The 20,424-nt window shown below is 41.0% G+C and overlaps 1 protein-coding gene across 1 annotated transcript in view; it reads right to left on the bottom strand.

Annotated features, from left to right (window-relative positions):
• Positions 1–711: 711 nt before the first annotated feature.
• Positions 712–20,424, bottom strand: part of copb1 (COPI coat complex subunit beta 1) — a 62,860-nt gene continuing 43,147 nt past the window's right edge. Inside the window, exons 19-22 of the mRNA XM_039738874.1 lie at positions 17,372–17,517; positions 12,604–12,693; positions 6,533–6,688; positions 712–953 (exon numbers count right to left, since the gene is read on the bottom strand). Coding sequence (XP_039594808.1) covers positions 894–953; positions 6,533–6,688; positions 12,604–12,693; positions 17,372–17,517 — 452 coding nt within the window. The 3' untranslated portion in view covers positions 712–893. The remainder of the gene's footprint in view (positions 954–6,532; positions 6,689–12,603; positions 12,694–17,371; positions 17,518–20,424) is intronic.

Below are 20,424 nucleotides of genomic sequence, written 5' to 3'. Positions count from 1 at the left end.
GTGCCCCCTGGGTAATTTGAGTACAATTGTCAGAGCTTGGAAGGGGGTCTCCTTTGATGAATCAAGAGCAGTTGTCCGAGTGGGTTCACGTTCGGTGAAATGAGCACAAACATCAGAGTGTTGGTGAATGGAGGACGATCGTCAGAGCTGGGTGAGGTCCCCTTGGTGATTCTGGCTGTTTGTTGCTTCTGGAGGACATCAACTGCCCTCAGGGGACGAGAAAGTACTAAATGTTTAATATTATTATATACAGAGCACCTTTCACATATTTACAGTCTACACTGCTGTTCACAGTCACAGCACCTCATTAATGTTTGGGACAGAGACTCATCATTCTTCCTTGATTCCCCTTCTGCTCCACAGTTTAAAAATTACAAATCTAACAATTCCAACTTGTGATTAAAGCGCACACTGCAGACTTTCATTTAAGGGGATCTGCAGACATTTTGGTTACACCACACATTTTCTACATGGTCCCCCATAACGTTCGGCGTCACAGGTCTTTGTGATTCCTCAGGTGGGTTTAATGGCTTCCTAAGGTACCTCGGCTCGCGTCTACCCTTGGGAGTCTTTAAACAAAACACATCTGAGCCTGACAACAAAGCGCCGTCACGACAATGGACTTAAAGATACAAGTGCACCAGACTTGACAGAGGATTCTTTGTGTATCTTTATTTTGTGTTGAGCAGCATTTCTGTAAATAAAAGAAGAAAAAAAAAAAAAAAACAAGAAAACATTTGATGGGTCAAGGAGGTTGGTTTGGGGGTTTAGCAGCTACAGCTATGGGAGCTACAAATCAAAGCATGGAAAGCGTGTGACGTCTCTAATGAAGAATATACACAAGTAGGAAGTGTGTGCAGGGAAGTCACAAGAGTCAAATGTTTTACGGGATTTTAGGCATTTGATTTCTTCTGCGACAGGTTGATTTTGTCTCCAAGGCTCAGGGCCATCCCCTAAAACACAACAAAATAAAAATGTTAAAGATAGATATTGAAAGGCACTATATAAGAGATAGATAGATAGGAAAGGCACTATGAGAGAGAGAGAGAGAGAGAGAGAGATAGATAGATAGATAGATGGAGTGAAAGGCACTATATGACAGATAGATAGATAGATTGAAAGGCACTATAAGATAGATAGATAGATATAAATGAGAGGCACTATATGATAGATAAAGTGCTGACGCAAAACATGAATCTTGAGCACCATCTGAAACCACAGAAACTGACACCACCAGGTGGGCTCAAAGTCAAGCAGCACTTGGGTTCATCATTTACACCAGTTGTCCCAGTCCCATCCTGGTATACAGCGCCTTCCAATCTCTCTTTTTTGTTTCGCTGTACATCTGTTTTATACATATTGCCTTTCAATTTCATTCACACAGCATCATTCCTATCCATCTAATAACAAATAGTTTTACATAAGTTTTGTTTCCTGAAAACTTTTTGGTCACAATGTTCAGCTTCAAGCTCAACAAACCTAAGTTTAATTCCAGACTGACTGCCTCATGTAGAAACTGGAGCAATCTGGAATTCTCTTGTATTAAATTGAGTCTGTTCACTCGCTCAAATGATGCCGACACGCACGCTGCATTAGCTCCACTGAGCTCACAATGTCTCGCTGTTGATTTTCCTCACAATGTCTCGCTGTTGATTTTCAGTTGTACTCGATCTCAGCTTTTTCTTGTATCACTGATGGGTTCCATTTGTCCTGATGCTGTGTTTACACACAAAAACAAAACCGGGATAAGGCAGAAGTCAGATTTTTTAAAAAGGTGCGCTTACATGTGGAGGTCTCCTTTGGAGAAACACTCTAATTTATTTATTTTATTTAATTATTTAACCATAACATGCATGTGGGATGTAGTTTGGTATTCTGTAGATGAATGCCTTCCATGTGAGTTCCTCCAGGGCCGCACTAACAGATCTTCAAACCGCCTCTCAGTGATGACGTGTCCGATTTGTGGACCAACTGAAACACCTTTCGTACTCTTGGCAGCAGTTATTCGCGGAAACTTCTGTACCGAATGCTGAAATCCTTCAACTTCCTTGCTCATCACTTTCGTGAGATGTTTCATCAGTCCCAGTTTTATATGATGAGGAGGTAAAATTCTCTTTGTTGGGTCGACCCGTGGCTTATGTGCCAGCAGTCAGTTCTTTTTAGGGCAGTCAGACTGGCTGGTGTTACAAATGAAACAACGGTACTCTGTGTGTGTGTGTGAGAAGCCATGCCACCACTTTTAGATCAGCACATATGCTCCAGTTGTAGTTATGGTGCTGTAATATATGTGGGAGACCCTAAAACCTCCTGGAGTCAGTTAAGAGTATCGGAGTAGGTTGTAGTTGTCAAATATGCCACTAGATATCGTGTGCATACACAGTCTGCTGAATCAGTCCACCCAGTGACATCGTGCCGAGTGCATTTTTCTGACGTTTACTCCAAGCCACCACGGCAGATTTATAAGAGATTATAATTACCGTGTTTATCGACACTGACAAACCTGCTCCATGTGGACAGACTTTAAGCAAGTTGACACTGCATTAAACCGCCACCTTGAGGCGTCTACGGAAAAACCTCAAGAAAAAACCATCAGGAGAAGCGGTGCCCCCAAAATGGTATTTTGTACAGTGACACGCATCGCACAGTTGGTCGAAGAGATTTTGACCAAACACAAGGTAGTTGTTGTTTCAGACCTCCCATATTCTCCAGATCTCACTCCCTTCTTTTGTTTCCAAAATTAAAATTGTGACTGAAGGGAAGAAGATTTGTTACAGTGGAAGAAATCCAGGAAAAAAAATGCTGGAGACTCCAGACGTGGTAACAACAGAGGAGTAACACACAGGAAATGCTAACAGGAATTTAAGAAGTGCAGAGACAAGTGGCATCTCAAAGGGCAGCATTTTGATGGCAACTAAAAAGGAACTGCTGTAAGTAAAAAAAATTTTTTGGGATTTCCCCCTTATATTTACACAAATAATGTGAGAGGTAATCATAAAAACAGTGAGTGCAATAAAATATGCAAATTTATATTATTTGTGATCCGCATGCCAAAATTCAAAAAGTATTCAGGAAACAAATCTTTCTTGTCCAGTGTGATCCCAGTGCCTTAGTCATCTACCACCTATGCAGTGTATTTCAATGGTTTCCAGTGCCAGTCCTGGCGCCCTTCTGTGGCTGCAGGATTTTTGCCCCCCACAACCCCCACCCCTCTAGATTCTCCCAGTCAGTCAGTCATTTTTCCAGAGGAGAGATGCTGAGTATATTGTGAGAAGGATGCTAAGGATAGAGCTGCCAGGAAAGAGGAGAAGAGGAAGGTGGTGAGAGAGGACATGCAGGTGATGGGTGTGACAGAGCAAGATGACGAGGACAGGAAGATATGGAAGAAGATGATCTGCTGTGGTGACTCCTAACAGGAGCAGACAAAAGAAGAAGCAGCAAAAGTTAGACCTCTTATATCATTGAAAGATGCTGAGAAATTAGTTCACGCTTTTGTTTTCAGTCGACTAGGTTACTGTAACGCACTCCTCTCAGGACCACCAAAAAAAGACATCAATCAGTTACAACGAGTGCAGAATGCATCCTAACTAGGAAAAGAAAATCTGAGCATATCTCTCCAGTACTGATGTCACTACACTGGTTACCTGTGTCATTCAGAATAGACTTTAAAATGCTTTTTATGGTTTACAAACCCTTAAATAATCTGCACCATCTTATATATTGGAGTATCTGACATCTTATATTCCAAATCGTAACCTTAGATCTTCAAAATGAGGGTCTGCTTAGAATTCCAAGAGCTAAACTTAAAAGAAGTGGTGAGGCGGGCGGCCTTCTGCTGTTAGGCACCTCAAATCTGGAATAGCCTGCCAACAGGAATTCACCAGGCTAATACGGTGGAGCTCTTTAATAAACTGCTAAAAACACATTACTTTAACATGGCTTTCTCATAACGTCACTTTAATTTAATCCTGATGCTCTGTATATTCAATTCATTATCATTACTATTCATGGTGGCTCCATAATCCATACTAACTAACCCCTATTCTCTCTTCTGTTCTTTTCCCGGTTTTCTGTGGCGGTGATCTGCACTACCACCACCTGATAAAGCCACCGTAATGTCCTACATTAGTGGATTAAAGGCCAGAAGTCCACGTGACCGTCATCATCAAGTCCTTCCATGAGAACCCTGAATACCATGAGGACTGATTTGTGAGGTCATTTACGTTAGGTTGAATGCCTACAGGGGTCTGGGTGTTCTTGTGGCCTCTGAACCCCTGCAGGTTTTATTTTTTCCCCAGTCGTCTGGAGTTTTTTAGTTTTTTCTGTCCTCCCTGGCCATCAGTCCTTACTTTTATTCTATGTTAATAAGTGTTCTCTGATTTTAATTCTTACTTTGTCTCTTTTCTCATATTTCATCATGTAAAGCACTTTGCACTACAATATTTGTATGAAAATGTGCAACAGAAATAAATGTTTGATTAATTAGCTGTGCTCCTCTTATTCTGTATTTAGAAAAGAGCACTAATGTGAAATTTACATAAACTATACAAGAAGATAAAAATTCTCATATTTTTGCCATAGCTTTATCAGCTCTCTTTGGTTGTCTGCCAATGAATTCACCTTGACGTTGACTTGCTTTGCTTTCTTAGCTATATTTTAATAATGACCATTAACAACAAGCAGAGCTGACAGGGGTGCCAATTATTCCAAATGCTAAAAGGCTCCATCTCTTCCTCCCTCAGGCCCGCTAACTCATTAAGGATAATTAGGTTCGATTTTGTTTTCAGTCATGCAGGTGGGGCTTGTGTGGATGAGAGCGGACAACCAATGAATGCTCATCTGGGAGTACAGTGCGTATAATGCAGCAATGAGAAATATGAAACGTGGCAGTTTTGGACCTCAAACAGAAGAGAAGCTCGTCTGTCTCATGGCTTGTGTTTTATGTACCACAACAGAATGGAAAACAAGACTGCGGCTGAAATCGGCACAACGGTTAACCCTCCACGCAGCACTGCCTCCATCAGACAGTAAGCTATTAGCTGTCAGAAAAACTGTGCTGGAAGGGGGCCTTGCAGTCGCATATCCCATAATGTCCAGGGATCCACACAGGTGGTGCAGTGGTAGCACTGCTGCCTTGCAAGTAAGGAGACTGTGGGTTTGCTTCCCAGGTCCTCTCTGTGTGGACAGCGCTTTGAGTAGTGAGAAAAGCGCTATATAAATGTGAAGAATTATTATTTTCAGTTGTGTATCTGACATTACCCTAAAACTACAAATCGCGTAATGTGACATCAGTTTTACATGACTATGTATTGTGGAGGATGACCGATTACATAATTCCTTCACATCGTCTCAGCTCAGTTTAAAAAGTTCCAAAGCAGCTCAAGTTTGCTGCATTTTGACCACTAATTAAATGAATGTGCTTCCTGACCACGCCGGTGGCCATTTGAATGTTTTCGGCTGGTCTTTTTCCATTTTTTTGTATAACAAATGCTGCGTTCACGTGCTATTGGACTAGTTCGAGCTCTGGATTAAGATGTTTCAATTTCCCACTTCAGTGTATTCACATGAATTTCCCATTGGACTATTCTGAGAAACACTGCTGATTTGTTACTTGGTCCACAATAAATGTAAGTAAAGATAAACCGTATATTTTTCATAACAATAAAGAGGAAACTGAATGTATTAAACATGTATCCAAAAGCAATTTGGCCTCAAAAATGGCATTTTTGGCTAACCAGGTTATATATTTTTTTTTGTTTTACACATCTGACTGGAAGTGTAACGTCAGATTATTGTGTTTGGGTAGCTTCATTTTCTCTGTCTCAAAGATCCGAGTTCATAGATCATTCATGTAGAATTTCAGACTCGGAAACTCGTATTTACCATCAGTCTGATAGCACAAACATAGCAAAACGTGAGGCATCAGACGGTCAAGCCTCACTTCTGTTTACGTGGTCCAAAACACCTGCGTTCCTTCTGTTGTTGCGCTGTACTCCCAGCTGAGTAGGTCACTGACTGTCTGCTCAAGTCATCCTTATGGCTGGCGACAAAATATCAAACCTGGCAGTCATGGTATACAACGTGAGAAGATTACAGAAGTGAAGGCTCCACTGACAACTCGCTGAATTAGCTGTGTGGTATGACTTCAGCCTAAGGGGAAAGAAGTCTACTGAAAAAAGGGAACAGGAAATGAGATTTTTTTAATTTCTTATGAACATAAAACCACACAATACTGCTCTTTTCTAAATGCAGAATAATAAACTAGTCTGCACTTAAACAATTAGATCAATTTATGGTAAAATGACTCACCAACTGGTTAACATAGAAAAACCTGCCACCAAGGACTAAGCCTGGAAACCACTGCTTAGAAAGGTCACAGTCCCCAGTTATTCATTTTATACTGAAGACAGACTCAGGTGACATTCACAGAGTTACAGATTCAATACAGTGACCATAACGGCCAACCAGACCCCAATTTAGAATCAGAAGCTAAAACCCAAAGTCTTTCTCTGGTTACATTTACAAGGGGGCTTACCTGACTCTTTGCTCGGATGCGAATGTGACCAGTGACTGGAGCATCTGGCCCAAGGTGGATTGGCTTCTCGATGCTCACGTTAGCAAGGGCGTCTTCTCCAAATATAGAACGGGCATACAGATTAGCAGCCATAAACCCGCAAAACCCGGAGAGAGCCTGGCAAGGAAAAACACACAAAAGAAAATGTCAGTCCAGAATGACACAATGCCAAGGATTTCAGTAAAGAGGATGACTCAGACATCAAGCCGACTGGACAAACGATCTCCCGGAAGCAGAGAAGTGACTCACTGTACACCGTTTTAACGTGACAATGATGACTCAAAGATCAAAAGTAAACAATCACCCATCCACTTTCCAATTCATTTAACCTCACAGAGCAAACGTTAATTCAACTCTGGAAACTAAAAAGGCTAGAAAAACATTTGAATGCTCATCGGGTCACACTGGAAAGGTAAAGAGAAGAAAACACTGGATGTAAAAGATGACTCAGTGCCCACTTCTGTGGTGAGCAGTTCCTTAAAAGTGGGCCAGTAACCCCGCGCTTCACCCTGCCCGCTTTTCTTCAAAGCCTCCAAGAGAAAACTCAAATCGTTCTGTGACCTTCACAATTGACGTCTTTTCCATTCTTACTTTCAGGGGCTTATCGATCAAACAACGAATATAAAAGCTGCCTCGGCCCCTGACATCAGTGAAGTCCTGTGAACACAAACGGCATTGGCTCAGAATGGAAAAATTGTGTGGGTTTTTCCTGTGGCATGCAAATGCAGCTGTTTTTGTCAGAGACCGGCAAAACAAAATCTTCCTTTCATTTCATCAGGTTTTCATAAAACATCAAAAAGGAAGATCTACACAAATTTACAGACAGATTGCTGCATGCACATTGAAAGCACGCACACCCATAATGTCAAACAATCATCAGGGGGATGCAGAAGGGGATTGATTGTCTTGTGCCCTCTTGTGGCATCCCTTATATTACATTTCTGAATCTGTCTTGTACTGCATGTAATAATGCTAAGCACTGGGTGGGGTGTATTTGTTTTTGTTCTTTATTTCGCCTTATACAATTTCTTATATTAGGAATTTGTTAGTTTTCGCATACTCCTTAGGGTCAGAGCGCGGGGTCAGCCATTGTACAGCGCCCCTGGAGCAGAGTAGGATCTCTTTTAGCAGTGACGGGGATTCGAACCGGCAACCTTCTGGATACCAGCGCAGATCCTTAGCCTCAGAGCCGCCACTCTGCCCTGCTACACTTATTACACTGTAGAGCGGGTGCTGGATGGGAGAAAAAGGAGCAGCACTAAAATAAAATCAGTGATTTATAGACCACATCACCAAACAATTACAGCGTCTATAAAAAGTATTTACCCACCTTCAACTTCTCATGTTTTATTACTGTACATTTCATTAGGCTGTTTTCACACTGATGATCAGAATAAAATCTCAACGTGAAAACAAATCTCTACAAACTGATTGATTGCCTTTCTTTACAGTAATTTTATTGGTTGTTCATGTATCGTTAATGTGGCCTTTCCCAATTTCTTGCTGTATTTCGTTTGTTTTCATATAAAAGCAATAATAAAAATAATAACTTTTATTTATATAAAGAGGATGCCCGTGTGCTTTTATTGGCCATAGTGACCTCATATGCACACAAAGGACCGTCTGAACCAACAAAGATGAAGAATTCAGTACCTGTCAGATTTATAGATATCAGTAAAGGATTTTAAATTAGGACAAGTCAACAGTAACAAATGCCAAATCCTGTTTTCCAACCTTATATAAGCATATTATGTGTAAACTTCACAATAAAATTCATTCTCTATGGTTTTAAACTGTACAGCAAAATCCAGATTGTGGAATGTACAATTAACTCAATGTATTCCTACCCCTTCACTTTCTGCATACTTTGCTGTAGATTTAATTTCAAAAGCCCATCAGCCTCCACTCAATAAAGCAGAATGACAAAATGAAAATGTGTTTATGGAAAACTGGACAAATTTATTAAAAATCTAAATCTCCTTCATTCAAGGGGCATTTTATAGACGCTGTAATTGTTTGGTGATGTGGTCTATAAATCACTGATTACATTTTAGTGCTGCTCTACAGTGTAATAAGTGTAACAGGGCAGAGTGGTGGCTCGGAGGCTAAGGATTTGTGCTGGTATCCTGAAGGTTGCAGGTTCGAATCCCCGTCACTGCCGAAAGAGATCCTACTCTGCTGGGCCCTTGAGCAAGGCCCTTAACTCAGGGGCGTGTACAATGGCTGACCCTGCACTCTGACCCCAAGGGGTATGCAAAAACTAACGAGAAGTCGTATAAGGCAAAATAAAGAACAAAAAAAGTATTCAGACCCCTAGTTCAGTACTTAGCTGAAACCCCATCTCTGAGTCTTCGTTGAGTAAGTCTCTACAAGCTGTGCAAACCTGAGTTTATGTAGTTTATCCCCACCTTCCTGGCAGAAGTTTTGTTCATTTGGATGGGAAGCATCAGTAAACTGCCATCCTCAGGTCGTTCCACACGTGTCCTATGGAGTTTAAGTGCAGGCCATTCAAGGACATTCAGAGACTTGTCTTGAAGTCACTCCAGCGTTGTCTTCACTGCATGTTTCAGGTCACTGTCGCCAAGTCTGAGTTGGCGTGCACTCTGGAGCAGGCTTTCTGCATTTGGTTGCATTAAACCTTCCCTCAATGCTGACCAGTCTTCATGTGCCTAAACCCCCCATAGCTTGATGCTACCACCACTACGCTTCACCACAGGGATGGTATTAGGCAGGTGATGACCAAAGCCTGGTCTTTATCAGACACGGTGCTTGGAGGTTTGTCCAAAGAGTTCAATTTTTGTCTCATTAAGAGAATCATTTCCATCACATGCTCAGGAGTTCTTCAAATGCAGTTTGGCAAACTCTAACGGGAGTTAGCCACTCTACCATAAATGCCCGATTGATGCAGTGCTGCCTTGGCGGTCATGTCAGAAAGGGTCTCTCATCTCAGCAGTGGATTTCTGAACCTCCGTTCAAGCGACCATTGAGTTCACCTCCCTGTCCAAGTTCATTCTTTTCCAGCTACCCAGTTTAGCCAAACTGTGAACTGTAGGAAAAGTCCTGGTTGTTCCAAAATTCTACCATTTCATAATTATGGCAAGGCCACTGAGCTCTTGTGGACATTCAAAACTTTAGAAATGGTTTGATGCCCTTGCTCCGATTCATGCCTCACCACAGTTTTAAACCTTCAGAGAGTTCCTTATACTTTATGGCTTGACCCCCCCACCAACACCACCCCCATATGCGGTGTATTGTGTGTAATGTGTGCCTTCATAAATAATGTGCAATCAATTCAATTTGCCACGGGTGGATTCCAAACATGTCCCAGACACATCTCAAGGAGAATTAAAGGAAATGAGAGGCACCTGAGCAAAATCTGCAATGCCTCAGAAAGCGTCTGAATACTTCTAATAAATCAGATTTCTTTTCGGAGACCTTTCTGGAAACATATTCTTACTTTGTCATTATGGGTTACTGACTAGACTGACTGGCACAAACGACAAATTTACCCATTTAAAATTAAATCTACAGGGTGCGGCAGAAATAACTCCCACATTTCAAAGGGGGATTGAAAAAAATGCTACGAGGTATCACCAAAAACTTTTTATTTCCCAAATGTTGATATAAAAAAGTTTTTTACTTTAAGTTTTAAAAATTATATCGTCTAAATGGTGGCCTTGACGGCTGATAAACATTTGGAGCCGTTCTTGGCAGTTTTCACTCTCACTAGCATGTCAGGCGAAATTCCTTCAATTTCTTCTTGAATAGCCTCATTTAGTTGGTCCAAGGACCGAGGACGATGTCTGAAAACCTCCTGTTGCCCTTACTCTTTGAACCCACACCAAAATCGTTTTCCAGACTGGAATACTTTCATTAGCACGTAAACCGAACCGCGTGTGAAACAGCCTCTGCGTCACAGCTACAGATTCGCCATTTTTGAAAAAAGCCTCCACTACAAAGCCTCAATGCTCACCTGACCACGGCATGGTGACGACTGAAAACTTTATTATGTACCATACCTAACAGAACGGACCGCACCCCTCTACCTGCTTTGGGGACCCCACAGTGATTTTTTGAAATGTGGGAGTGATTTCTGCTGCACCCTGTACAACACTAAAGGGTGATTTATACTTCACACTCAGAACGCGTACGCGCCCGCATCATGGCTGCCACGCGTTCATTTCACGCGTCCTCTGAGCAGGTCCTCAGAACTTAACGCGACGCGTGCGCGAGTTGCAGTACCAGCAAAAAGTCGGGGGGTCGCGCAGTGTGATTAAAGTCAGAACATGACGTCAGAGTCTCCGTTTACTATCTACATGTGACAGCAAACCTCTATGGAGATCCTTCGGGGATCGATGTGCACGCTTTGCTGTTTGATGAATGGTTCGAAGTGTTGAAGCAAAATGCCGACATACAGAGGCATTCGTGGTGCTTTTATATTCAAGCATCGCATATTCCCGATCGTAATGATACGATACATTTTAAAAGTCTTACATACCATCTTTTGTGTCGTCTTTTTTTTTTTTTTTTGCAACTTAACAACAGCAACATAATGTATAGCGTTATATTTGAACCACTGAGAAAAAAAATAAAGGACACGGTGAAAACGTGTATTTTGTGATTAAAGTGGAAATTTCGGCTTTAATCTCGAAATGTCCACTTTAACCTCGTAGTTTACTTTATCATTAAAGCAGACCGTCGTAAACGTCATCCCAGTTTTTAATCGCTATGAGCTTCTTGGACCTGACAGCAGCGGAAAGCAGCAATAGATCACCACACAGAACAAATTAAATATATGATATTCCAACTCTCTGCACATTTAGAATCTTTAGATTTATACTTGATATCACTTTCATGATGAAATGCAATAAAGTGTGTATGTTACATTTTACATATAATTTCGTTTAAATAATGAATACTGTTAATAATTACACACATGGGGGTGTCACGGTGGTGGAGCGATAGCACTGCTGTCTCGCAGGGAGTTACGTTGCTGGGATTTCCTGCTTGTATTCCACACTGTGCTCCGGTTTCCTTCCAAAGATATGTAGATTTGGGGATTTGGTGCCGCTAAAATGACGCTAGTGTATGCGAGTGCTTGTATTCACCTTGCGATGAGCTGAGGCCCCATCCAGGGATTGTTTCTCACTCGTGCCCAATGCTTGCTGGAATGGACACATCCCTGGATTGATGGATTTAATCAATAAACGCCCTTTTCAGAGATACTGCGGTAAGGTGTCATCAGAATTTAATAGGTGTTCTAGGCAATTCACAACACAGAGAAGCCGAACATGTTCTCACCGTGATAATATCTCGTACTGCCACCTGGTGGATTCCTCCAGATTTACGTAAAGTACGCGTACAATTATGAACATTACAATGCTTGCGTAGCAGGAGCGTCCGCTGCAGCATGCGTCGCGTCGCGTGAAGTATAACTCCGGCCTAAGTGTGCAGAAAGTGAAGAGGTCAGAATACTTCTTAATCCACTGCATGTTGCGAGTTTGCTTCTCAGTATACTCTGGTCTGCTGTCTCTCTCTTAATATTTCCATTTTTTCCTTCATGCGTTTCTTCATCTCGACCGAGCCACTCCTTTTATCCAGCAGAGGGGGTTTTATCTCTAATTCAGGGTGCAACACCCACTCACAGATGTTGGCCATGTGTGAAGGAAACGTGCCCTAAGAGTAGCAACATAACCAGCCTTTATAAAAAGTGATGCGATCCTTAAGCAACTGCCACAGGCAGGCTCGCATGTTTCATGAAGCCTGGTAAATGTTTTCCTGGATTCTGCATAAGAGATATTATGTTTATCTGTTCTTTGCAACTCTACAGCAAATACCAGCACTGCTGCTCATCAAGTGACACCTACCTTAAGGCAAGCAGTTAATTTCACTGAGGAAAAATGAAGTCCTACAGCAGAGCCCAATGGCTAATGCCAAGACCATTTTAATTGATTTATAATGCGTTGCTCAATGTGTAATTACTGTACACTTTTAGTTTCACCCTCAGTTTTACGTGAAAACAAACATTTTACCTTCTCTGGTGTGAGGCACTTCATGTTGGTCGATTTCAAAATATGATGTAAATAGTCATTCAGGTCCGCTATGTTTGTATTAACAGTCACCTGTTGGGAAAGAAGAAGCATGTAATGAGATCTACTTCAATTTTTACACTCTTAATATGAGACAACATTAAAAAAGTAATAAGAAGTAATGCCAATAGAGATAATGAGTAAAGGTGGCACACGTGTTTAGACAATGAGTGTGTTTACATGTGCTTTAATAAACAGAAACCCAGTTTCTAAAATGCCATATAAACCCTTATTCCAGTTTGAGATACTGGGTTAGTTTAGATCAGATAAACGTTATTGATCCCAGGCAGAAATTCAGATGCATACAGAAGCAGAAACATAAATAAACAAGCATGCAGACTAACAGGACAGATAACACGGCCGATCAATCGATAAGCAGATAAATAAATGACCTTTTTTTGGAAGCACTGAATTGCCTGATAGAAGTGGACAGAAAAGACCCAAAAAGGCTCCTCTCTTGGCACACTGTGGTGGAATAAGCCTGTGGCTAAAAGTTCTCCAAGAGAGCGTCTCCTGGAGGGGATTCTTCATGAGTAATTGGTCTCCGAGAAGCCAGGTGTCTCCACCAGTAACCTGATTACATCTGGCCATGTAAACCCTTAATCGGGCTAAAACGTTTTGAAGTCTACACATGTCCACCGCACTCTGCTCACCTGCACGTGTGTCAGCTTTGCACATACTTTCAGGATCCACAAGATAAATTTCCTGAGGCAAATGTGTAAAAAAATACATTACCCTTTCCGATAGTTAAAATAATCTGCCTCAATATTTCAGAAAACTTTAAGTTGAGGTGACATGTTAAGAGTAATGTGCGTTACATAGTCCAATTATGGGTGACTTAACACAGGTTGAGGAGCATGTACTGGTACAGCGTGTTGCTGCACCCACCACATGATGAAACAGCTCAGTGCCCTGGTTGGCAAGAGGCAGACATGTGGTCCAGTCCCTCCCTCCTAGAACGACCATCTATGTGCCGCAGCCAGGTGTTACGTGGGTGAGCGTCCAGCCACTCGGGCCCTCAACAACTTACAGTTAGGTCCATCAATATTTGGGCAGAGACAACTTTTTTCTCACTTTGGTTCTGTACATCACCACAATGAATTTTAAATGAAACAACTCAGATGACGTTGAAGTGCAGACTTTCAGCTTTAATTCAGTGAGTTGAACAAAACGATTGCATAAAAATGTGAGGCAACTAAAGTATTTTTGAACACAATCCCTTCATTTCAGGGGCTCAAAAGTAATTGGACAAATGAAATAAAATGTTCATTTCTAACACTTGGATGAAAAGCCTTTGCTGGCAATGCCAGCCTAAAGTCTTGAACTCCTGGACATCACCAGATGCTGGGTTTCCTCCTTTTTAATGCTCTGCCAGGCCTTTACTTTCAATTGCTGTTTGTTTGTGGGCCTTTCTGTCCGAAGTTTAGTCTTCAACAAGTGAACTGCCTGCTCAATTGGGTGAAGATCAGGTGACTGACTTGGCCATTCAATAATTGTCCACTTCTTTGCTTTAATAAACTCCTGCGTTGCTTTGGCTGTATGTTTTGGGTCATTGTCCATCTGTATCATGAAACGCCCGCCGCCCAATCAATTTGACTTCATTTAGCTGGATTTGAGCAGACAGTATGTCTCTGAACACCTCAGAATTCATTCGGCTGCTTCTGTCCTGTGTCACATCATCAATAAACACTCGTGTCCCAGTGCCACTACCAGCCATCACACTGCCTGACTCCACCGTGTTTTACAGATGATGTGCTATGCTTTGGATAATGAGCTGTTTCACGCCTTCTCCATCCTTTTTTCTTGTCCTCATTCTGGTGGAGGTTGATCTTGGTTTCATCTGTCCACAGAATGTTTTTCCAGAACTCTGCTGGCTTTTTAGATGTTCTTTAGCAAAGTCCAATCTAGCCTTTCTATTCTTGAGGCTTATGAGTGGCTGGCACCTTGCAGTGCACCCTCTGTATTTACTGTCATGCAGTCTTCTCTTTATGGTAGACTTGGATATCGATACGCCGACCAAGCCCTGGAGAGTGTTGTTCACTTGGCTGGTTGTTGTGAAGGGGTTTCTCTTCACCATGGAAATGATTCTGCGATCATCCACCACTGTTGTCTTCCGTGGACGTCCAGGTCTGTTTGTGTTGCTGAGTTCACCAGTGCTTGCTTTCTTTCTCAGGATGTACCAAACTGTAGATTTTGCCACTCGTGATATTGTAGCCATTTCTCGGATGGGTTTTTTCTGTTTTCGCAGCTTAAGGATGGCTTCTTCACCTGCATGGAGAGCTCCTTTGACCGCATGTTGTCTGTTCACAGCAAAATCTTCCACATGCAAGCACCACACCTCAGATCAACTCCAGGCCTTTTATCTACTTAATTGATAAGACATAACGACGGACTTGAACACACCTGCCATGAAATAGCCTTTGAGTCAATTGTCCAATTACTTTTGAGCCCCTGAAATGAAGGGATTGTATTCAAAAATACTTTAGTTGCCTCACATTTTTATGCAATCGTTTTGTTCAACTCACTGAATTAAAGCTGAAAGTCTGCACTTCAACTGCATCTGAGTTGTTTCATTTCAAATTCATTGTGGTGATGTACAGAACAAAATTAGGACAAAGTTGTCTCTGTCCAAATATTTACGGACCTAACTGTATTTTATTGAAACAAACATACCTGTGTTATCCTCATCCCAGCAGCACTGGGTGTAAGGCAAGAAGCACACGTACTGGAATGCTGCTCCTTAGCAGGGCTCAAATTGCACAGCCAATCGTAAAACAACATGTGCAATTTAGTAACAGAAATATACTAATAAAGAAGCTGGATAAAAATGAGGCTGACATTCGCTATAGATATGTTGAAACAGTGTGATCAAGTGACGCAGTAACATAATTCATCGAGGATGTATGTGGGACTAAAAGTGCATATAAAACTCAAGAAGATTAAAGGCTTCATGCCCGTTTTCAGATTCACGACAGCCAATCTTTTTTGGACACTTTAATGACGCTGGAGCATTTTGTCAAAGGAGAACTCCTGAAGTGTGCTAGCGCACACTTAGCCAGGTTACTCACCTTATCCCAGTTTTACGCGTACATGCGAACACGCTGAATGTGAAAGGCAGAAGATTTAGCTCCACCAAAAAACAAACAAAAAAAAATTGCGACATAGCAAACTGGAAGAAACAAAACCATGAAAAAAACGTAAGGAATATTAAAATGTAAATACAGCTTCAAGCTATTAAACATGGGCCTGCACTGGACTAAGTGGGTTTGAGAATATTATGGTGTGGTTGAGATTTCAAGTGACAGAATAATAAAAAAATGATTTCAATAATTAAAAAGGGTGGGTGGAGGGACCTGTTATAAAACCGATCCCCTGTTATGCATGGCTTCCTATAAAGGGAGCACGTTTGTTTTTCACATTAGGAGCTCAGCTATTTTTTTTGCATCTATCAGAGAAAAATCAAGAAACATGCAAGTTACGGAGGTAACATCTACTGTGACTCACTAAAAGTGTACATTAACACAAAGCAACGAGAGCGCTCACCCTTGCAAAGGGCACATAACCCATAATTACCAGATACCAATTTTAATGCATCTTTTCCATTATCAGTGTCAACAGAAATAAAGCAAGAGAGATCTGAATTTAAGAGTTTAGTGCAGGGGTCTCCAACTCCAGTCCTGGAGAGCTACTGTGGCTGCAAGTTCTCATTCAAAGTCTTTTCTTAATTAGTGACCCGTTTTTGCTGCTAATTCACTATTTCCCTTTATTTTAATTGACTTTTCTTGAGACTCCGACCGCTGAATTGATTCTTTTTTTTTCCTGAAAAGGCACCTCAACATAAATTTGATGTGAACTGAGCCACAAACGCCAATCTTCATTCAGTCTCTCAACTGGAAGCCAATTCTCGTTGCTAATTAATTCTGCCATGGCAGACATTTTCCAAAACTTTTTTTCTTTTTTTAAGAGCACGGTCCAAATGTTTTGTGGACCTGAACAGATCAACATTACTTTCTCATCACCTTTCTTTATTTTCAGTTATTGTGTGGTAGACGCAGGTTACTGTTTATGTGTTGGTTCATTTTGTGTCTTAATATTGTTTGATTGCTAATTAAAGAAAAAAGAAATAATGAAGGGGCCTGAGTCTTAAGTTGAGCCTCAATTAAAATTAAGGCAAAGTGTTAATTAGCAGCAACACTTGTTCACTAATTAAAAAAAAAAAAAGGGTTAGGATGAAAACCTGCAGCCACAGTAGCCCTCCAGGACTGCAGTTGGAGACCCCTGGTTTAGTGTCTAATTATGAGTTATGAGCACAAAGGAAAAGACTCTGAACATCCCGTGATCTTACATATGCTTTTCGAACACTAAGTGGTGTATTCAGCTCTTTGTAATCGTGATCTCCGGTCTAGTGGCCATTTTCTAGCTTGACAAACTGGTTAGCCCACAACTCTTTTTCTTTACTCTCCAAGGTTCTGGGTATCCATAGGTGTGAGATCCATTGTAACAATTACCATGTGGCGTGGTAGACGGCAGGACTTTAAATTTGCCAGATTTTCCCCTGGGGACAAATAATGTGCTGTCTATCTTAAGCACTTTGAACTCTCAACTTACGTTATTTTGGAGAACCTAAGGGAATAGGATTAACAAGCTTGTCAGGCTTGTCCTTGTCAACATTGTTCTAATTTCTACAAAGGTTTACTACATCACATCTCACCTTATTTTCCCATTCAAACTCTGCCCACATCTGACGGAATTCAGCATCGGTACACGACGCCGGCTGAATGTAGTCCATGATGTCTATGTGGATATCACTCAAAACTACACAATTTCTGTCGCTGGCTGCTCCAGACACATCATATACTGCAAGACAAAAGAACAAAGCCTTTTAATAAGGTTAACCAGTTATTTCTCACCAGTCTGTCGGTGCAAATGCAATCACAGACTGCAGTCTTGGAGATTGAGATCTGGGAAGGGAACACTCAGAATCAGTCAAGCATCTGTAGTTTATCACTCTGTATTCACAAACCTAATGCTAATCCAGACCTGACAAAGACCATGGCAGACACCTTATGAACCATCCAGGTGTGATCTATTGCTAAAAACACTACTGATGTCCAAATGGCTCGGAAAATACCTTAATGCTCAATGATGATGATGATGATGATAATACATTTTACTTATTTGTAGGCGCCTTTCTAAACACTCACGGACACCAAACAATAGATAAAACTTAGATTACTGACAAAAGTAAAACACAAAAGTTAACATCAGACAGAGCAATTGTCATCAAAGAGAAAAAGCAGTCTTAAACAAATGAGTTTTAAGTTTAGATTTGAAAAGTGAAAATGATTCAATATGTCTAAGCTCAGGTGGTAGTGAGTTCCAGAACTGGGGAGCAGAGCAACTGTACGGTGGTAAGATGGACGAAGGGGACAGTCAAGTGGATGGAGGAAGAGGACCTGAGGGTACGGGAGGGAATGACAACATGGAGGAGGTCAGACGGATATGGAGGGGCGAGGCTGTGGAGAGCCTTAGAAGTTAACAGAATTGAATTCGGAACTGAACTGGAAACCAATGAAGCTGCTGCAAGACGGGAGTGATATGGTGAGTAGAGGGGGCTCTAGTAATGATGATGGTGGGCAGCTGAATTCTGGACCAGTTGAAGCTTTCTCGCTTGATTTGCGAGAGAGACCAAGGAAAAGGGAACTGCAATAACCGAGACGAGAAGTGCCAAGGCTCTGAATGAGGATAGCAGTGGTGTGGGGAGTGAGGGATGGGGGGTGAATACGATTAATGTTACGCAGGTGGAAATATGCAGACCGGGAGATGTCATTGATGTGGGATAGAAAGGATAAAGTACAGTCAAGGATGACACCTGTGGAGAAGGGGAGACAGAGGACTATCATTACAATTGGGACCAGCAGATTCCATTCATTAGGCACAGCACAGTGCATCACTGGAAACCAATAAATGAGACAATTTAGAGTCACCTGTTAATCTAAGAGACATGTCTGTGTGTGCCAGTGAATCCTGGGGAGAGAGAAAAAAAAAAGATATAGAATGTGCAAAGATTGACAAGACTGCGATTTGAGTCCAGACTCCTGGAGTACTAACCAGTACACCATGACAGGTATAAAGATACAACTGAGAAATCGGTACCAAACTTAACATTTTACTATTGCTCTGAAGCAGTGGCCTCCATATTCTTGAACTGAAAAAGTATGCAACAAACACAACTTTTGAGGTGGCCAAACAACACCAGAACATTTAACTGCAGTAAGCTGGAATTCCTGGAAAGTTAGATTTGTACCACTTTAATTGGTGCTCCATATACAATATGATTGGTTTAGAATTTTCTTTGGGTGTCATTATGTATCCATTTTATTTTTGACATTTGACTTTAAATAGTTCATAATGTAATTCTTAAAACAATAGTACTAGAGTGTTGTGTGGCAGCTTTCAAGGCAACTCAGGCCCCTTTCTTCAGAGCCTTGAAAGCTGTCATATTGTAATCTTTCTAGTTCACCAATAAAACAGTACAACACCCTAGTACTACTGCTTTAAGAATTACATTATGAACTATTTAAAGTCAAAAATAAAATGGATACATGACGACACCCAAAGAAAATTCTAAACCAATCATATTGTATATGGAGCACCAATTAAAGTGGTACAAATCTAACTTTCCAGGAGCTCCAGCTTACTGCAGTTAAATGTTCTGGTATTATTTGGCCACCTCAAAAGTCGTGGTTGTTCCATACTTTTTCAGTTCAAGAATATGGAGGCCACTGTGCTCTTGGGGACCTTCAATGATGCAGCCGTCTAATAGCTCTCCTTCCAAGAAAATCCTTTGATCTGGTTTGATTTGGTTTGTGCTCACATATGAGATCTTCTATAGACAAATGTGCACCTATCCCAATTTGTCCACTCAACTGAATTCACAACAGGTAGGCTCCAAAAATTCTAATTAATGACCAATGGAATGGGATGCACCTGAGCCAAAGCAAATGGTCTGAATACTTGTGTCAATGTGGTATTTAATTTTGTTAATTTTAATAAAATTCCAAATTTTCTAGAATCCTGTTTTCCCTTTGTCATTTTCAGGCAGTGAAAAACTGAATTTAAATGGATTTTAGCAAAGAAGACTGTGTGGAAAAAACACATTAGACCATAATCAAATAGGAGGTCTTTTATTATAGTACATTGACTGATTCAAGGCCTAAGGTTTTGAATAAACTTGTGAGTTTCAAGTCGTCAATATAAAGAGTTTGTGTGCCCCTCTCATGTCCATTCCACTTGCGTCATACATGGCTATTTTCAAAACAATAATTAAAACAAGATACATAAAATTTGTCGATGACAGAAATGATTAATTAGCACTGATCTACAACATAATACTTACTGGCTGTTAAAAGGAAGTATCTCATGGGGCTTCAGTTCATAACACCACAAACTGAGTTTAATTTAATTATTCCCATGAATTGCTTTGCTGATATAAACAAAAAGAAAGCTAGTGTGTGGTAACCTAAAAAAATATATATACTGTGTCTATATATATATGTGTGTGTGTGTGTGTGTGTGTGTACACACACATATACACTGTATTTTGACTCAGATGTTAAATTGTTGCATTATTAATGTACATTAAGTGATTAAACCAACAAAAGTATTAATTACACAATTCTTTCAAATTTACTTTGGGATATGCGACTGCTTTCCTGCTTTGGAATGCCTGATAGGCTTACTTTGAGACACCGTGTTCATTCA

The sequence above is a fragment of the Polypterus senegalus genome, chromosome 1, assembly GCF_016835505.1.
Source record: "Polypterus senegalus isolate Bchr_013 chromosome 1, ASM1683550v1, whole genome shotgun sequence".
In the NCBI taxonomy this organism is placed as follows: domain Eukaryota; kingdom Metazoa; phylum Chordata; class Cladistia; order Polypteriformes; family Polypteridae; genus Polypterus; species Polypterus senegalus.
This window is presented reverse-complemented; position numbering and strand designations above follow the sequence as displayed.